The following is a 19,163-nucleotide window of genomic DNA, read 5'->3' on the forward strand; positions in this document are numbered from 1 at the left end:
TCATGGTGGGAAGCAGGGTCCAGGCCTGCCTTATTTCCCACTGGTTTTCTCCCTTCCCAGAGCAATTTGCATCCCCCATGGCCACTCCTCCTGATACCTGCCCTGGGAAGGGTGCTGGGTCCCTGGGAACTCCCAGGACCCTCCAAGAGGTGTCAGTGATCCCAAAACAGCTGAAAAGTGTGGCTCAAGAGGGGCTCTACAGACACTGCACTGGGGCTTACCTCCTTGTTCTTTAATCCCTGGAGACAAACCATACCTGGGTGCCTGGTCCCCAGGTCTCCTTTCTTCCACTGACATCGGGGGTAATGATGATGCTCAGGGGTGTTTGTTTTGGGTCACAGAGGGGCTGTTTCGTGTGAGGGGTGGTTTGTCTGGGGGGGGGCTGGGAGTCACTGGAACCACTTTGCACTGGAACCATTGGGCTTGCTCCCACTGGCACTTTGACCCTATGGCTCTGGGACATACTTTAGCAGCTGTAGTTCAAGGATGTTGTCAGGACTTCTCTGGCCGTGTCCTGTGAAAGGGACACATCATGTCCCCAGGGGACATTTCCTGTCACTGCCCCGGGGACCAGGACAGGGACGAGGAGCTATCAGTGCCCTTTGCTCACCCACTCATTTCCATCCCATTCAGTTGCTGATACTTTCCCATCTGGCCCCAGCTCTTCCTCTGCTGATGTTTCCCAGGGCCTGGGAGCCATCCTGTGGCCTCCTCCTGAGGAGTTTGGGCTCTGGGGCCTATGCAGGGGTCTGTGCGGGAGCTGGGCTGGGGTCCACAATGTGCACTGCTGGTGCAGGATGTTCTTTGCCCCTCCATCCTTGTGGCAGCACTTCCATCTTTTTGGGATGCCTCGTTTTCGTGGGCTGTGGGGACGGTGGGACTTTTTTAGGGGTGTCAGTGGATCCTGGCCATGGGGTTTTGTCCCTAGAGTGGTGGCTGTTGGGATCTGACCCTGTGCTGTTGGGTGCTGGGGAGGGCAGAGGGGCTGGCTGGTGCTTGCTTTGGAGGGGGATGAGGAGATGCTCTCCAGAGATGTTTTGCTCTGGTGCTTTGTCCTTGGCAGCAGGAAGGGTCCCCACAGTGCCTTTTGGTGCTCCCATCTTATGACACTGTTGGGTTGCTGTGTAAGCTGAGGCATGGAGGGACTGGGAAAGATCTCCTTGAACTGGAGTGTAACTACAGGGGTGGTGTCCCTTAGGGGCGCTTGGGGGTGGGCAATGGGAGAGCCCCTTTGCACAGACCCCTCCCTGGTGACTTTTGAAGGGATGGTGAGGTAGGAGGGGTGTTGGGGTCCTGCACCGCTCCAGCAGAGCCAGTTCCAGCCTTTTGGCTGAGCCCACGGCTTCAGGACGGAAATGCAAACAGGAACGGGGAGGCGTTGGGTGAGAAAATGTCAACAGCCCTGGGCCGGGTGCCTGGCTCACGCCTGCCTGGCCAGCTCGCCACTCTCTGGGCTGCTGCTGGTGGGCTTCCCCTCTTTGCTGGGGGGTCCCCTGGCACTGAGCACTTGCTTGTTCACCAGGGCTGGGGCTGGGTTGCCCCAGGGGCAGCAAGGGAGACCGGGGCTCCATCCATCGACATGCAGCCCCCCGAGGAGGAGGAGAAGGAAGGAGGAGGAGGGGAGACAGGAGGAAGGCCAGGGGGATGCTGGGCACACTCCAGGTTTGGGACAGGCAAGCTGGGACTGGCATGACCTTAGGTGCTAAGGGACAGACGGGGCTTTTCCAGCATTTTGGCTTTGATTTTTAGTTGAGAGGCGGGCTGATAAATCTCCACATCCTCTCCAACGCTGGGGGTGCGGGACACCCAAGGACCATTAGTTGGTCCCGCATATGGCGGGGGGCCCCAAGTTGTGCCAGAGGGTGCCAGGCAGGCCCCAAGCAGGGCCCCACACACCGGTCCCTGCCACCCCCCCTCCAAGGGCACCGGGACGCCGGTGGCGTCACGCGGGGCGATAAGGCCCCGACCCCGCTGCTCCCCGCCGCCCGCCGCGGCCCCTCGGCACCGGCTGCCAGGGGCTTTGGAGGCGGACGTGGCCGAGGTGTGGGGGGGATAATTTTTGTTTTTTTTTTGGGGGGGGGGTCTGCCCACCTGCCGGCACCCCTACCCCAGGGCCAGCTGCTCGAGTCAGGCTCCCGGTTGCCTTTAAGGGCGTTTTTGGGGGAGGCGAGGGGAGCGGAGCGGGGCCGGACTTGGAGCGCGCCGTGCAGCTGGGGAGAGGGAAGAGGAGAAGAAAGAGGGAGAAGAAGCGAGAGAAGGGAGAGGAGCGGTGGAAAAAGCCGACCGGGACCCCATTCCTCCCCAGGGCCGGGGCTGGCGCCCCGGGCTCCCCAGCCCCCGGCCGCCCCGGGGGTGCGGAGGGGAGCGGGGAGCCGGCGGGACCTCCCCGCGCCCCTCCATCGCCGGGGTCCCGCTTCTGGGGAGCGAAACCCTTCGGCTCTCCCCCTCCTTCTCTCCCCTCCCTCCTCCCTCCCTCCCTCCTTCCTTCCTTCCTTCTCCAGGCTTGGCCCGGGGAGGGAGGGGGGCTCTGCCTGCATTCTGCCTTCACTCCTGCCCGCCCGGGCGACGCCGGGCTCCCGCCTGCCCCCCGCGGCCCCTCCGGCCGCCCCCCGCGCCCCCCGGGCCAGGTGAGGCTGCGGTGCCGTCCCTCTCGGATGTAGGCAGGCGAGACCCCGGATGGATTTCGGGAGCGTCATGAACCAGGTACGGGCGGGAGGTGAGGGCGCAGGGTCCCCAGGCCCCCCGGGAGGGAGGGTCCTGCCGGGGGTGTCATCTCTCCAGGGGGCGGGGGCCACGCGTGATATGCGAGCGGTGATGGGGTGGTGCGTGGAGGGGGGGTGCTGCCCCCCGGTGTTGGGGGGTCCGCAGCTGTCTGTCACCAGGAGGGGTCTCGGGGTGCGGGAGGGGGGCTTGAAGAGGGCGATGCGGTGCTCGCAGGGAGGAGGGCTTGGGCAGGGGGCGAGGGCGGGTTTGCCGCCGGCAGGGACCTGTGAGCGCGCCCCCCGTGCCCCCCTCCCCGCCTGGCCAGGGCCGGTGACTCTCAGGGTGCTCCGGAGGGGGACACACAGGCGCTGGGCTTTGCGTCCCCCCCTGGCCTCCCCGAAGTGCGTAGGGACACGTCCCCGCGGAGAGAGGAGTGCGCGGGAAAGCGGGGTCCGCCCCCCGCACCCCGCTCCCGCCCCGCAGCCGGGGGGGCGATGCCGGGCTCCTGTCACCCCGCGGGGAGGACACTCTGGGGGGCTCCCCGCGGCCGGGACACCTTGGCAGCCCATGGGTTAACCCCCCCTCGGCGGCGGGACCGTCAATGGTTAAACTCCGGGTTAATGAGTGGCGAGGCAGCCCCGGCGGGTGCCAGCCCCCCCCGCCGTCCCCCCGGCAGGGATCCCCGGCCCCTCGGCGCCGCCGGGCCCGCAGAGGGTTAACTCCGTCAGGGCAGGTCCCAGCGCAGATGTTTTTGGGCTGTGCTGCTGGGAGAGGAAACGACCGAGCGAGGGAGGCATCAGCCCGCTTGCGTTTAAGGGGAAAGCAAGGAAAAAAAGAGAAGTGCTCCGTTCCCGGGCGCCTGAGCCCGCTCGGCGCTGGCGTCAGCCCTGGTGCGGTGGGTGGGTGACTCCAGTGTGTGTGCTGGGCGACAGCTGGCAGGGACACTGGGGTGACAGTGGCTGCACCCCCTGGGTGCTCATGGCGCTTGAGTCTGGGCATTCTGGGGGGCAACCAAGCAGGCACCTCTTGTTCCTACAGCATGATGGCCCTGGGATGACAACGTGTGTCCTGTCTGGAGTCTGGAACCACCCCCAAGGAAAGTGTATCGGTGGGAAAGGAGCGTCCAGCTCTCACCCACTCTAACGAAGCCTCTTAGTGATCCTGCTGGCCCTGGGCAAAGTGCTGGGCCTTGGAGCTGTGCTCTCCCATGTGCCCTTTTGGGGTCTTGAGTTGCAGAGGGTCCATTTGCTTATGCCCTGGGCAACCCTCCTTGCTTTGCCACTGTCTCGTTCCTAGCCTTGTGAGAGCTCATCCCTGGGGTATCTGGTCACAGTGCCAGCAGACCCTGATCAGCATTGGAGCTTCCCTGATGGGTTTTGGGACACAAGAGAGAAAACAGTCCCACAGCACAGCTCCTGGGTAGGGGGAGTGTATCTTTGTCTCCACTTCTCCCTCCTATTCCCTCATCTCCTCAAAACTGAAGATTGGGGGACACCAGTTTTGGAGGTGCTGCTCAGGATTTCAGGTCCCCTGTAGTGTTTTCAGCTCTGACCTGCAGGGTGAGGACACAGCACTGGCTCATCTCCATCTGCTTTGGGTCTTTCCTACTTTCACAAGTAGGGCTCAGTACTGGGGGGCTAAGACCCCTTGGGGCAGCCAGGGCTTATTTTGGCATCTGAACCACCCCTCGAGGTGGGCACTGGCAGATGCCCCTGATGCTGGGAGGCTGCTAAAAGTGTGCAGCGGGGTCTGAGTGCACAGAAGGGGCTTGCCTGATGCTCCAGCAGAGTGGATGTGTGGCAAGGATCCCGCCCTGGGCTCAGGGTGGGGCACAGCCTGCTGCCAGGCTGACCAGTCCCACAGGAGTGCCCGTGCTCCATGTCGGAATCCATTTGTTGATCAGTTCCATGTGAGAATCCGAGCGCTGGCCAGTCCTGTGTGGGAATCGCTGCTCTGACCAATCCTGCACGAGAGTCAGTGCTCTGACCAATCCCCTGTCAGAATCCAGGGCTTGACCAGTCCTATGGGACAGCCTGGCGAGTGATTAATCCTGTGTAAGAATCCATGTGCTGGCCAATCCTGTGTGAGAATCTGTGCATTTACTGATCTCAGGTGAGAATCCACGCACAGACCAGCCCCAGATGAGAATCCAGTCGCTGTCCAATCTCATGCGAGAATCCATGCATTGACCGATCCAATGTAAGAACCTGTTCATGGACCAGTCCTGGTGAAAGCCCCTGCAGCAGAGTCTGTCCCGGCCAGTCCTGGTGTGACTCTGTTCCCTGGTGCAGAAGCTGCTCCCTGGCCAGTCCTGGTGTCTGGTTTGGCTCTGGGGAGTTGGTGAGGGGCTGGGGAGATCCTGGTGCTTTTCCTGGGGCAAGTCTGTTGCTGAGGGGGGCAGTGACCCCATGCTCTTCCTTAGGCTGGTTGTGGGTCCCCATGGGTCTGGGCTGAGGCGTGTCCCCGCAGTGGGGTGGCAGCACGCGTGTGTGGTGCTGGGGGCAGAGCAGGGCAGGGGCTGTGGGGCCAGGGCCAGGCAGGCGCGTGCTGGCCCGTGGGGCTGGATCCAGACCTGCTGCCTCCAGATGTTGCCTTTTTAGGCACTGGAGCACAGCACATCCCTGCCTGTGGCCGGCCCTGTGCCGAGCCAGCGCCTGCGAGCAAAGTAGGGACAGTCCCTGTCCTGGTCATGTGGAGGCGTCTCTATCCCCCTCCTGATCCCCAAAAACACCCTTCTCTCCCCAGGCAGGGTCAGGGATGATACCTTCTCTCCCTTCCCCTCATCTGCACTTGGCAGCATTGAGGCTGATTGCTGAAACCGCCCCGGAGCCGGGACCTGCCCTTATTTGGGTTGAAACCAGGGCTATTTTGGTGCAGCTGCCTCCACTGCAACCCCTTGAAGCTTCTCTGTACATTGTTTTTCCTGTCCTGTCCCATACTCCTGTGCCAGGGCTGCTGGCCAGGCCAGCCATGGACTGCTGTGTGCTGTTATCGTGCCAGTGTGCTGTGTGTCCCAGGGTGTCATGGGGTGCCAGGGCTGGCCCCCATGGCCACTGTGGGGTGGAATGGCTGGTGTCCCCTGTGGCGTTTCATCCCTGATTTGCAGGGCCGTGTGTACTGGGTAACCTCTGTCCTGGTCCTGCTGCCGCCTTCCTGGCGGGGATGGGCCGCAGGGCGGCTCCTCATCAACATACCAGGGGAGAAACAGGAGACAGCGTTTGTCCCAGTTCAGGGGACATCCCTGAGTAAGTGGCTCTTTGCCTGGTGCACCTTCTGGAGAATGGCCTCTGCCCTGGCATGGGTGCTGTCCAGGCATCCAGGCACGGACAGGATGGCACAGTGACAGTCCCTGACCCAGCTGCAGGGTGGGCTGGGGATGCTTGGACGGAAGCCTGGGAGCGGTGGGACCTCTGTGCCCCAGCATCAGCCCAGTCTGACTCACCCTGAGCCGCCGGCCAAGCCGCTCCCTGCCCTTCAGCGCATCTGCCAGTCACCCCCATCCGATGGAAGAAGTCCCAAAAGCAGCACCCCTGGGCACTGGTGGGGGCAGAGAGGGGCTGTGGGGCGCACGGGGTGCTGCCTCCTCCCAGGGACTCCTGTGCCGGGGTTCTGTGTGGCTGCCCTGTGCCTCACACACCGGGGCTGTGCTGGGCAGGGTGGAGCTGGAGACGGGGGGAGCGGGTGTGCGTGGAAACATGCCGTCCTCCTGCCGGGGACATGTTGCATAAACAGGAGTTTTGCCAGAGCTGCAAAAAATGTGAGGGCAGGAGCAGCCAGCACGTGGTGTGGGCAGAGGGCACCTGACCCCAGTGCAGTGCAGGGGTATGACAGAGCACAGACACCACAGTCCCTTATTCCTGGCAGGGGAGAAGGATGCTGCAGCTGCAATGGAGAGCAGGGGTGCTGGAGGGGGAAAATCCTTCCCCAACATCCCCAGTTTAGTGGTGCCAACCTGTCCCCTTAAAGTGTCTTTTGCTGTGAGGTGCCTGATGGCAGCTCACACTGCCCCACACTGTGGCTGAGAGAGGGCTCAGCAGGGCTTGGTGGCTGTGGCTGGGCTGGAAAACAGGGGAAAGGCTCTGGGAATGGCTGGGGAAGTTGCTGTGGCCTGTGGCTGTCCCTGGGATCCCCTGTACTTGAGGCAGGGTCTCGAGGTGAGCAGAGGATCGTGGGGTGCGTGCGGAAGTGATTCACAGCCCAGCCGGGATGTAAGTGGCACAAAGCTGAGATGAACTTGCTTGGGAGGAAGTGGTCCCTCATGGGGTGATGTGGGACCCCACGAGGTGGGATCACGTGGGCTGAGCAGGCATTTATGCTGCCCAAGCACTGTCCTGTGGGATGCCAATGTGGCCACTGAGTCACATTCCTCTTTGACAACAGCATTTCCAGACCACAGGGTGGCTTGGGCAGGGGAACCACTTACAGGGCTGGAGGGAGTAGGGTGCCTTGATGCCCTCTCTCGGGGGTCCACATTCTTTCTAAATAGTGGAGTCATGAATCCGGCTTGCTTTGAGAGGGTCTGGGATGTCAGTGTCCCTTTTGACAGCTTGTCTCCAGCTCCAGCCACACCATCTGGGCTGGCTTGCCAGCACCTCAGTGCCTGGCCACGGGAAGCATCTCTGGTGTGCGGGGGTCTGTGTGAGGGCCAGGTTGGCTGGTGCTGCGGCTGCTCCTGGCATAGCAAGGGTCAGCACCAGCCCGGATATCGTCCGGCTCCGGAATGTTTATCGGAGCTCCTGGGGAAGGGAAAAACAAAAACCGCCACCCAAAGGAAGGGATATGCGTCAGAGATGGGCCTGGATCACCCACCAGCAGCCGGCCGGGCCATGCTGTGGGCCGTGGGCCAGTGCTCGCCCGGCTCCAGCAGCCCGGCCGGGGACACCCCGGTGCTGCACTGATCCAGCCCGTTCCTGAATCGCAGCGCCCCGCCATGGAGGTTTGTGTTCCCCCAGCCCTGCTGGCATCTTGCAGGTTGGGGCTACAACCCACAGGGATGCTCTGCTGGAGCAGGACCTGGCAATGGCCCTGGGCACTTCCATGGGTGCAGGGGTTGTTATACCGAGGGAGGAGAGGGAGAGGAAGGAGGTGCTGAGGGAGGGAGGTGTGAGCAGGGGTTGCAGCATGGAGAGGGCTCTGAGATGTCTCATCCCTGGATAGGAGGCGGATGTCTGCATTCCTCCAGCCTCGCTCAGTTCTTGTGAAATGGTGCTGAAGTCCTGTCGGGATCTGTGGTGCAGAGGTCAGTCCCTGAGCTGCAGCTGGAGGGGTTAGGTAGAAGAGGGACCTCATGAGCTACTCTGCACTATGGCGGTGTGGCCAGGGACTGTCAGGGGTTTGCCAGCCAGGTGTTTATTTCTGGGCTTGAACATGTCAAGGGGATCGAGTTTCTCTAGGTATAGTGACAGCTGGTGATGAGCAAGCGAGCCCATCATCGCTTTCCAGCGGAAGGCTGCAGGGTGTGCCAAACCCTTTATGAGACATCAGAGACTCCTATCACTCCTGGCCACGGGGCCTCATTTACTGGGAAAGTGATTTTTCTGCTTGGCAAAACTCGGGTCTCAAGGCAGCAGCTCGTGGGATGTGGCTGCTGGGAGGGATGGGGCTGCGACCTGGGGGGCCGGGCGGGCGGGTGGGGGGCCGTGGGGGGCTGGTGGGGTGGGCGGCAGCCCTGCTGCGCCTCGTTCCTCGCATTCCTGGGCAGGGCTGCCGGGCGGCGGGGTCGGCGGCGGGGGCCAGCCGGCAGGAATGCAAACACCGGTGAGGGGGAGAAGAAAGGCCGCTGTGTCTGCTGCGGCAAAGCGAAGCCTGGACCAGGGGTGTGCGGGTCCCCCTGCCTTTCCCACCCCTGTCTGCAGCGAGGGATGCAGGAATCGCTGAGGACAGAGATGGCGGCTGTTCTGGGGGTCGCTGCAGGGCTGTACAGAGTGATCCTCTCACCGTGGGGCAGGAGAGGTGCTCCTACACCTCTAGGTCGGGAACTGGACTTCCCTAGGGAGGGGTCCATTGTCTGGGACAGAGTCTTCCGTCTTCTTCTTGAACTGGGGACATGTTTGAGCCAAACTTGAGAGAGGAAAACAGCTTTACATTCCTGCAGTCCTTGTAAAACTGCCTTTCTGGGATGCGAGAGTGCCATACAGCCTGAGCTGCTGGCTCCTGTGGATGGGAAGAGTGGTGTCGGGTGAGCACAAGCCCATATTACACATCAGAGAATCCTCAAGGGCAGGGAAATACAATCCACAGGCACCCCAGTTTTTTCCCTTTTCCAGCCAGAGGTGCATTTGTAACCTGCGAACTTCCTCATGCCGACAGCAGAGGAGGACTGGGCATGGGCCCTGCCTGGACCAGCGTGTCCCATTGTGGGGGAGCTGTGCATTTCCCCCATCTCTGGCCCTGCAGCTGGGGCTGGGCACGGGTCAGGGGCGCTTGTTGAGCATCCCCGGGGGAAGAGCACGGCGGCAGCGTGCGGGGCACGGCACAGCCCTCGCCGGCCCGGTCCGCAGAGCGGCTTGCTGCCGCTGCCGGAGAACATTCCAGGGAGGCTGGCGCGGGGCCAGCGCCGCGGGGCAGGGAAAAGGGCCTTTTATGGAAGCGTTTCTGCATTAGAATAAAATCATAATAATAATGCGCAGGGGAAGGGAGCGGGAGGAGGAGGAACCCCTGAAGAAAACAGTGAGATGGGATGGGAACAGGCTGGGAGCCAGGGAGGGGAGCAGGCGCTGGGCATCGTGCTCTGGGGACCAGGATGGGATGGGATAGGGGTGCTCCAAGTGGGGTGTTTGGGGCAAATCCTTCTGTTTATGGCCCGGGGCAGGCGAGGCAGAGTGGGGTGCAGTGGGTCCCCATGCTGCCGTGGTAGGGGACCAGCCCCTGAGTGGTGTTTGCCATCTTGGCTCCATCCTGGGATGGGGCGGGGGATGGCTTACTGCAGGTCACTGCTCCTGGTGGGATTTGTAGAGGACAGAATGCCCCAAATCTCACCCTCCCACTACTGCTGGCACCTCTGGGCCAACACAGAGCTTGAGTGCCTGTGCCCGCTGCCCCAGCACCTACGAGGCGCTGCCTCTCCCACCCTGGCATGCTGCTGCTTGGGGTGCACACAAAACCCAAGGTTAATTGTCAGTAATTGCCGCTGGTAATTAAGGTAACAATAGCTGGGCTGTTCAGCTGGCGGCTGCAGGAGCTCACGAGGCTGGGCTGGGGTTTGTTCCAGGAGCTGCTCTTGGCACCAGGCGCCCGCCCTGCACTGTGCCGTGCCCTGCTCTCCATGCCCACCCGGGCTGGGGCTGGGGCTGTCCTGGCTCCCTGGCCAAGGATGAATGGCACAGCTGCCATGGCCCTGGGCCCACTCCCACTCCCAGCCTTGACTTTGGGGTGATGCCTTTGCTCCTGCCTGGGGTGGCAAGGCCATGGATGCCCCTGTCATTTCCTTGACTGGGTGCTGTATTCCCTGTGGCATGGGTGGGGGGTGAATGCTGCATTCCAGCCTCTTCCCATGCCCTGTGTTGGACAGGGTGTTCAGGGGCTAATCTGGCTCTCTTCTGCTTCCTTGCAGGCTGTGACCCCCTGCTCCCCCAGTGTCAACTATGAGCTGGTAAGTGACACCTCCACTGTGAGCCATGGGTGACAGCCAGGGCTCTGGGGATGCTGCAGCATCCTGCTCTGGCTGTGGGACTTTCTCTGAGCTGGGGCTTCAGGATGTGAATCTTCCACCCTCAAAACCACATTGGTCCTGAGCTTGGGGTAAAGGTACTCCCATTTTGGTGCGGTGCCCCCCACCATTGCTGGCTGAAGGGCATCCCACAGCTGAGCAGCAAAAGCTGGAGTAGCCTAGCTATCACAGGACTCCTGGAGCTGGAGCTTTCAGGGAAGAGGGGCCTGCAGGGTTGCTGAGAGGGACAGGCAGGTAGGACGTGACCATCCAGGGCTCTGGGGTCCCCTGGCCAGAGCTGGGGCGGTTTCATGCACACCCGGAGATGGCTGTACCAGATGTGCCTTTGGCTCGGGGCGCCCAAGGCCATGCATTTGAGCTCTTGCTATTGTCACCCTCTACTATTGTCTGTCCTAGGGGCCTTTAGTAATCTGCTGGGGCCAGGGCGACACAGGCTGTTCCCACCCTGTCCTCTCTGGACACGAGGAGAACAGCTGGATGCATCATCTCCGTTCACCCTGTCCTGGGGAGGGCAGGTGGGGGTACTGGGCAGACAGCCACAGCCCTTTGCCACACTGCTGCAGGCCATGGCTGGGCTCTGGGGGCACCAGGGCACTGGGATGTCACCTGGAGCAGGGCCATGCCCAGCAAGGAGTTTGGAAGGATGACACGAGGGTGCTACCAGGCAGCATCTTGCCAGCAGAGCAGCTCCCCTGCCCCGTCCCCAGCCTGGTGGTGCCGTGGCAGCAGGCAGGGCAGGCACGTGGCAGCAGGGAGACTGGCATAGCCTGGGGCCACTGCAGCAGCCCTTCCTTTTTGCTCCAGACGTGTGCCAAGGCTTGCTGGGGCAGGCGCCGGGGAGAGGAGGCCCTGGCAGGGTTTCAGCTCAGGCTCAGCAGCCTGGCAGTGCCGCAGTATCCGTGCCTCACACGGGGCCCTGGGCTGGGCAGGGGTCTCACCTGCAAAGTGAGTGTAGGGCATGACCACCTGCAGGCTCTGGGGGCAGTGTGAGAGCCCAAGTGAGCAGGGCATGGGGTAGGAGTGGAGCATGCTGCCTGCTCTGGGGCCTCATGGTGGTTATCTACCCTGGGTTTAATCTCTGCCTGCACCCCTCACCCCTGCCAACCTCCTTGGGCACTTATCGACAGCAAAAATATGTTGGCTTCGAGCTGGGACCGTTACTGTGGCTTCGGGAGGAAATTGAAAGGGTTTGCCCTGCCTCATGGATGGAAATGTCTGCTCTGGCCCTGCTGCCAAGAGTAGAGCAGCCTGGTTTTGGGGGTGACCTCCAACCTCCTGGTCCCAAGACTCCCATCTGGGGACCTGCTCAGCTGGGTCCTTTTGCTGTGCCACCCCCAGGCACCACAACCACCATTCCCAGACAGAGATATGTCTCCTGCTTCCTGTATTTGGGGTCCAGACACTCCCCCACCCCAGGAAGCTAATTTCTGTCCCCAGCCTCCTTTCAGAGCTCTCTCCAGTGGCATGTCACCAAATTTCCCCCTGTTTTGAGCATCTCAGACCCTGGCTCTGCTCCCACTGGGGTCTTTCACTGGCCGGGTGGGATCAGGCTTATCTTGGGGGCCAGTTGGCAGGCTGGGTGTGGGACTGCACTGGGCTTGCCCTGTTGTTCCCAGCTATAGGGTCTGACCATGCAGAATCCATCTGGAATCCCAGACATGTGGGGGGCACCAGATGCCCATCATGGAACAAGCTCAGGGTTTAGCCAAATGCTTCCCATTGGCAACAGTGGTCAGTGCCAGTGGTGATGGCTGCATCCTTGGTACTTGAGTATTCCAGCTCTGCACTTGGGTTTTGGGAGATTCCCAGCCTTTAGGAAGGGAGGGCATGTTGGCAGGCAGGGAAGGGAACGGAACTGCGGTGCATTTCCTAGGAAGCACCAGAAATAGCAAGGGGGAACTTTTGACCCTGGCCCTGCTCTGTGTGTGTGTCTCTCTCTCAATCTCTTCTCTCTTGCTTGCCTTTTTCTCACCTTCTCTTTGCTCCTGTCTGCAGCCATCCCTGGGGGAGAGCATCACCAAGCAGGTAGAAGTCCTGGTAAGTGCAACCAGTCATGGAGGCTGATCACTGCCTCAAGACCTCTTGGGGGGTCACTCATACCAGTCCCATTGCTGCAAACACTCCCTGCAGCCAAAATCCCTCAGCCTGGAATGCTCCTGTGTACCTGGGACCCTGAAGTCCTCTCTCCCAGCCAGCCAAGGTGATGGTGGCCATGCCAAAGGCCAGGTGAGATGCCCAGGGCTGGTGGCAGAGGCACTGGTGGAGCCCAGCATACTGGGGGTTGAGGCTTTCACTGCAAAGCTGACTTTCCTGTCGTGGAGCTGAGGATCTGTTATTTAATCTGTGGACATGAAATTGCTAAGACAGTGTAGACAAATGCACTGCCAAAGTCAACGAGGACAGCTTCCCCCCCGCCTGCAGCCAGCTTGCTGGCCTCCCGGAGTGTTGGGGCTGGGACCCAAGGGATGGAGGCATGATGCTTCCCATGAGGAAGAAGATGAAAGCCTTCCTCACCTGAGACCTGGCTTTGCCTAATCCCTTTGGTTGTCCAGGACATGCTCTTTCTTAGGGCTGGAAACATCCTCAGGAAAATCCAGTTAGAAGCCTCCTTTGCTGTCTTTGCTGTCTTTCAGGGAAGTTTCTTGATATTTCTGAAGCCTTTCTTGTGCCTTTCTTCACCCTTTCCAAGCAGAAGGGACCTGCAGGTTTTGGGTGCTGCCAGGAGCTTGGGGACATGCCAAGCTAGCTTGGGACTGGAAGGCACATTCTTGATGGGGTTGGCAGAGGGATCTTCAACCCAACAGGACTGGGACCAGCCCGTCCTGTGCTGGGCTGGGCTGGGTTATACTGGTTTGGCTGGAGTCTCTCTCCACAGGGGACGTTGGCAAGGTCTGCCAGCCCAGTGGCAGGCAGGAGTGTTTAATAACAGGAGCACAGCTCCTATCAGCTGATTGCAGGCTGACTCTTGCTCGTGCAGGGCTGGCGGCAGGGACGCAGCGTGGCTGCGGCTGGGGGTGGGGAGCATGGCAGAGCCTGGGCAGCAGGGCACAGCCCGGGGGCTCTCGCTGGGACAGGGCACACTGCAGGGCCCTGGCTGTGGCACCCGCTCTCCCGGGCCTGGAGGGTGCCAGGAGTGGACCTGCCATGGCGTGGAAATGGATTAGCAAGGGGCTCACTGCTATCCAGGTATGGGGAGGGACAGGGACTCTGGTGTCCCCACCTTGCTTGCCCTCCTGTGCCTCAGTTTACCCATGTGGGAGCTGGGGGTGATTCCTGGTTTCCCCATGTCAGCTGTCTGTTGGGAAAGGCTGTGGTTTTGGGAAGCTGCTGCAGTGGGATGGGGTGACATGGACTGAGGGGGCTCCCCTGGCTGGGGGTTGTGGGACCCCAGAGATCTCTGTTATGGACGTTTGAGGCACTGCACAAGCCATGGTGGGGATCCCATCCTGATCACTGGTGGGTGATGCAGGGATGAGCCCATATTCAGGTTCAGGCTTGTTCCACACACCTTGGCTCTCCTAGGAAAGGTTTTACCTCTCTTTTTGCTGCATTTTAACTCCTTATTTGCCCTCAGCAATGCTGGGGATTTCCTGCGGTGAGCAGGCAATATGGGACACCCTGAGGAAATACTGGAGGGGGAATTGTCACTGCTGTTCAAGCACCTCTGGGCACTGAGGCAAAGCTGCTGCCTTCTGGAACTGCTTTGGCTGGGAGGGGTGACATTGTCCCCAGGCCCCAGGGTTGCTGAGCCTGGCTCTGCTCTGCAGGATAACCTGACCTTGAGAGGGGCATGCAAGGCTGGTGGAGGGTGACGCTGGCTGTCCATGGGAGCGGCTCTGGGACTGTGCTGGGTGGGCAGGAGGTGGCAGGTGAAGAATGCCAGGGAAACTGCTCTCCCCCCTCGTGCTGTGCCCTTTGGTGTCCTGGTTGTGGAATGCTGCAGCCCTGAGGAGAGTAGCAGCAGTCTTGCAGCTCTGGGAACCAATGGGGCATCCCAGGAATCAGCTGAAGGATGTATCTCTTATTCCTGATCCTTCCAGGCGTGTTGCCTGCGTGAGATGAGTCTTTAAATGACTTCTGCTTATTAGCTGGAGATACTAAAACTAATGAGGTGCGAGTGTGTTTTTCCTCCGCGGCTTTTTTTGGAAACCCTGCTTTGTTTTTCGGCTGAGGTCACAAAGTCACAGAACAAGCCGGCTGCAGATGAAATTTTCGAGGCTGGAGAACATGCATAAATAGAAGTTTCCTGCTCCAAGAGCTCAAACATTTCCTCCAGGCGTTTGGCTTGGTGGAGCTGGGGCCAAAGCAAACTGTCGTGCCTGGCTGGCTCCTCGAGGCCACTTGGGCAGTGAATGTGCCCCTGCTCCAGGCAGGGCCAAAGCAGCTCTGTCCCACCAGGTGTGCCCGCAGCCTGACAGGGACAGGAGGGACTTGTGACATGCCTGAGACTGTGTCCACCTGCTCAGCATCCTCCAAAAAGGTCCTCTGGGACCCTTTGGCAAGGCACTGGCCCCACAGTGCGCATAGCAGCTGGTCCCAGCAGCACTGGGGTTGTGAGAGTTGGGTTTTGCATGTGAGATGTGTCAAGCTGCTTGTGCTATTTGGTGGGATTTGGAGACAGTGATATTTTGGTGGTGTTAGGATGCTCAGTGCAGTGTGGTGGAGGTGGATGCTTTGGTAGCACCATCACACCCAGGTCTAGCAAGAGCCCTGTGCTGGCTGTGGCTGGGTCATGGCAGTAACTTGCTTTTTCTCTCTGGTTCTTTAGGATGCCACAAAATCCCCCAGGAGTGGGCAGTCACGCTGCAAAACATCCAGGTACTTGCCTCAGTTTCCCTTTCTGATGACTGTCTCTGCTCTGCCTGAAGCTCCCTCCCACTGAGACCTGCTTCTCCAGAGGTGCTATACCTGGGAGATGCTCCAGCGAAGAAGACACAGGAGTTGTGACCCACCATCCCCAACCTGGGGATGGATACCCCAAGAGGACTGGGAGCAGGGGACAGCCTGCAGGCAGCTGTGTCCCCATGTGTCCCAGCCTGTCTGGCAGGGTGAGGAAGGGTCCCCGTGTCCCTTCCCTGTGCCTTGACAGTGGTCCCCTCCCTTTCCCAGAAGCATGAGCCTGACTGCAGCCATGGAGAGCAGCTGTGAGCTGGACCTGGTGTACATCACGGAGCGCATCATCGCCGTCTCCTACCCCAGCGCAGCCGAGGAGCAGAGCTACGCCAGCAACCTCCGTGAAGTGGCCCACATGCTCAAGTCCAAGCATGGCAACAACTATGCGGTGAGGGGCACAGCCAGGTCCCTGCCAGGCTGCTGGAGGGGCTGGGGTGCTCAGCTGCTGGGGATGGGCACTTGCAGGGGATGGATGCTGCATCCTTGTCTCCATGTGGGCTCTGTTGAGGGAGGTCTTTGCACTGTGCTGGATAGATTTTTTTCTTCATGGAAGATTACCAGTCCCTTTCAGACCTCCTGGGTGTTTTTGGTCATTGTGTTGCCGTGTGGCAAAATGTTACTCAGGGTTATGTGTCTGGGGAAGCCTCTCACAGCAGGATTTGGGAAGGCTTTGGGGTGAGGTGGCAGCAAGGAAGATGTCCTCTCACTCTGTTTTTCATCTTCCCTCAAGCTTTTCAACCTCTCTGAGCGGAGACGTGATATCAGCAAACTTCACCCCAAGGTGGGTCACAGCTGTGAGAAGCAGGGAGGTCTCAGGGGCCTCAGGGCAGGCCTGTCTGCAGGACCAGCTCCCTGCTACAAGATGTTTTGGGTAGAAACAGCCATCTTTTCTATTCTGTCCAGCTGGGAAAAACCCTGGGAAAAGCACTGAGACTTCACACTGTGTTTGTGGTAGTTCAGCTTGGCTCCCATTACCCTCCCAGCCCCCCTTCTCAGCCCAAAACTGGCTGTTTGGAATCTCCTGGAGACCTCCCTAAGGCATTGTCCTCATCCCTCTGATAGTGGGGGAGCCCTCAGGAGCTGAGCCAAGTAGCCTGGGGTGAGGGGCCTGAGATGTGGGACCATGGTGGCCTCCCTGGGCAGTGGGGTGCAGGGTTGGGGATGGGAGGTTGCAAGTCAGAGCAGCACAGTAATGCCTACTCTGTGTACAGGCTTTGCCCACTGGCAGGCTGGGAACTCCACAGGGGCGTGCCTGTGACCCCAGGCTGTTTGTTCCCCTGTTCAGGTGCTGGATTTTGGATGGCCTGACATGCACACCCCTGCGCTGGAGAAGATCTGCAGCATTTGCAAAGCCATGGACACGTGGCTCAACACAGCAGCACACAACGTGGTGGTGCTGCACAACAAGGTGGGCAGGACCTGTCATGGGGCACAGCAGTGGGGCACTGGGGCTCTGTGGGGCTGCAGGGATTGGGCTGAGCAGCCTCAGAGGCTGAGAGATGTGGAGAGTGCGGTGGTTTGTGGTTTGGGGTGTGGGTTGGTGTCAGCACATATGTGTAGATTGGTGTGTGTCTAATAAGGGTTGGGGCATCTGTGGGCTGGTGTATGCTTGGAGGGATCAGTGTGTGCCTCTATGGGATGTCTGTGCCTGGGTGCTCACAGGCCCTGCTGCCCCCATGACCCCCCTTGTGCTGTGTGCCTGCAGGGGAACCGTGGCCGGCTGGGGGTGGTGGTGGCTGCCTACATGCACTACAGCAACATCTCAGCCAGGTGAGAGAGACATGAGGTCCTGGGGTGGCCCTGGGGCTCACTGGTGACCTCCATCCCAGTGGTGCTGGGGTGCTGGTGCCAATTGTTTCCTTCAGCCACATCTGCCCTTTCATGCCCACAGTGCTGACCAGGCTCTGGACAGGTTTGCCATGAAACGTTTCTATGAGGACAAGGTGGTGCCCGTGGGACAGCCATCCCAGAAGAGGTGGGTCCTGGCACACTGGGTTTTTCCCCATAGGGTGGTGTGATGCAGGGCTCCAAGGTGGTTATTCCTCTGTGGGTTCTGCCCCTGAGCTGCCTGTCTGCCCTCCAGGTACATCCATTACTTCAGTGGGCTCCTCTCTGGCAGCATCAAGATGAACAACAAGCCCCTGTTCCTCCACCACGTCATCATGCACGGCATCCCCAACTTTGAGTCGAAAGGCGGTAGGTGTCCCCAGCTGCTTTCCCAGCCTGCCTCCTCCCACACCACCATCCCACACTGCCTGGCCAGCCTTGTCCTCCTTGGGGGATATTTTCCACCATTTCCTTGGCAATTTGAATTTCCCTTTTCCTCCCAGAGACTGTTCACTCGTAATAGCAGGGTGCTACCCCTTTCTGGCAGAGATGCCTTCAGAGGATGCCCTCCCGATGCTGGGCACTAACATGAGCTGTGGGGTGACAATGTTTTTCTGACAGCTTTTCCAAGGTTGGCTCCAGACTGGGGATTGGGATGCAGTACTCCATCTGGTGCTGGTACCTCACCCAGATCATCATCCCAGCCCAGCAGTTGCCCTAGGTCCTGCAGGACCCAAACTGTGAGGGCTTTGCCCTTTCTCAGCTCATCCACAGCATCCTTTCTGCCCATTGCAGATGTTGCCCTTGGTCGGTGCGGGCTGGCTGGGGCAGGGAGCGGCTGTTTGCTTTGGCTCCCTCCCTGTTTGGATTTCTCCCCCGTGACTAATCCCTCCCCTGGCCCCTCCGCCCAGCCGGCTAACAGCCGTGTGCCTTTTCTCCCCGCCTTGATGTCTTCCAGGTTGTCGGCCCTTCCTGAAAATCTACCAGGCCATGCAGCCGGTCTACACCTCGGGGATCTAGTAACTATCTCCTCTCCATGGGGCTTTCCTCCTGCCCAGCGTGGGGGGCATGGCAAGCAGGGGAGGATGGAGCGGATCAAAGACAAATCCCCTGTGCTCTTGTGCTCTGTGCTTAGTCCGTCTGGGGGACAAGTTAAAAAACGAGTTTCCTTTTTTTTGGAGGTGTTAACTGGGTCCAAACTGGACCCTTGTGCTGAGAGGGCTGTAGTGACTGCGTGTATCAGCAGAGGGAGCCTGGGGCTGCCGGAGCCTGGGGCTGGGTGTCCCTGGAGGGAGGGGGGAAAGGGACGAAGACGTCTGGGAGACGAAGGCACCCTGGGAGATGAAGGCATTTCTTCTCTCCCTGCTTACAGAGCTGCTCTTCCTGCCTGGATTAGTCCTCGTGGATCACAGAGTGTTCTTAGTTGGAAGGGACCCACAAGGATCGTTGAGTCAAACTCTTAAGTAAAAGGCCCATATGGGGATTGAACCCACAACCTTGGTGTAATTAGCACCATGCTCTGAGCAGCTGAGCTAATATCCTTTCTTTCTCCAAAAAAAAGATTTTCCCCTTGTTTTAATCTCCCCACAATTTTTTTCTGATGCTGATCCTGGGAGCAGGCACTGGCAGAAGGAAAGCAGGAGTTGATTTCTCCAGCCTCCAGGACGCTCTGCCAGCACCACATCCCAGTCTGGGTGGGACCCCTGGCTCCTGGTCTCCCTGGAGAGACCAGAGCACCTCACCTCTGGGATATTCCCATCTCAACCCCCAGGAGCAGGATCTCACTTCTGTACAGCCATGGGTTCCCGTTAGCTGAGATTTACTGCCATCCCAGCCTTGCCTTTCAGCTTTTAATAGACTGTTTATGGGATGCCTGTAATAAACTCCAGGTTTATCTTGCCTGTGAAATCCTACTCCTTTCTTCCCTTGTTCCTCGCTGCTGACGCCACCGCCCGTCGGCAGCCTGTCGGCCGTGCACCAGGAGGGGAGGGCTTCCCGCAGGGAAACTGAGGCAGGGAGATAAGTCTAACCAGAGATTTCTCCCTCTGTGTCCTAAGCCCCAGTTGAGCCG

General features: G+C 60.0%; 1 protein-coding gene across 13 annotated transcripts in view; it reads left to right on the forward strand.

Moving 5' to 3' along the window:
• Positions 1–19,163, forward strand: part of TNS1 (tensin 1) — a 68,051-nt gene that overhangs the window by 12,445 nt on the left and 36,443 nt on the right. For 7 of the 13 annotated variants that reach the window (XM_054277522.1, XM_054277525.1, XM_054277528.1 and 4 more), the window contains exons 4-13: positions 10,256–10,294; positions 12,368–12,409; positions 15,141–15,190; positions 15,482–15,653; positions 15,996–16,046; positions 16,551–16,673; positions 16,971–17,035; positions 17,157–17,240; positions 17,349–17,461; positions 18,051–18,111. In XM_054277522.1, the coding sequence (XP_054133497.1) occupies positions 10,256–10,294; positions 12,368–12,409; positions 15,141–15,190; positions 15,482–15,653; positions 15,996–16,046; positions 16,551–16,673; positions 16,971–17,035; positions 17,157–17,240; positions 17,349–17,461; positions 18,051–18,111 (800 nt within the window). Of the gene's footprint in view, positions 1–2,656; positions 2,704–7,584; positions 7,640–10,255; positions 10,295–12,367; positions 12,410–15,140; positions 15,191–15,481; positions 15,654–15,995; positions 16,047–16,550; positions 16,674–16,970; positions 17,036–17,156; positions 17,241–17,348; positions 17,462–18,050; positions 18,112–19,163 lie in introns of those variants that run through there. The other 6 variants (XM_054277533.1, XM_054277524.1, XM_054277535.1 and 3 more) reach the window with 6 other exon arrangements.

The sequence above is a fragment of the Melozone crissalis genome, unplaced genomic scaffold, assembly GCF_028551555.1.
Source record: "Melozone crissalis strain CALT ecotype California unplaced genomic scaffold, PUWL_Pcris_2 ptg000023l_1, whole genome shotgun sequence".
In the NCBI taxonomy this organism is placed as follows: domain Eukaryota; kingdom Metazoa; phylum Chordata; class Aves; order Passeriformes; family Passerellidae; genus Melozone; species Melozone crissalis.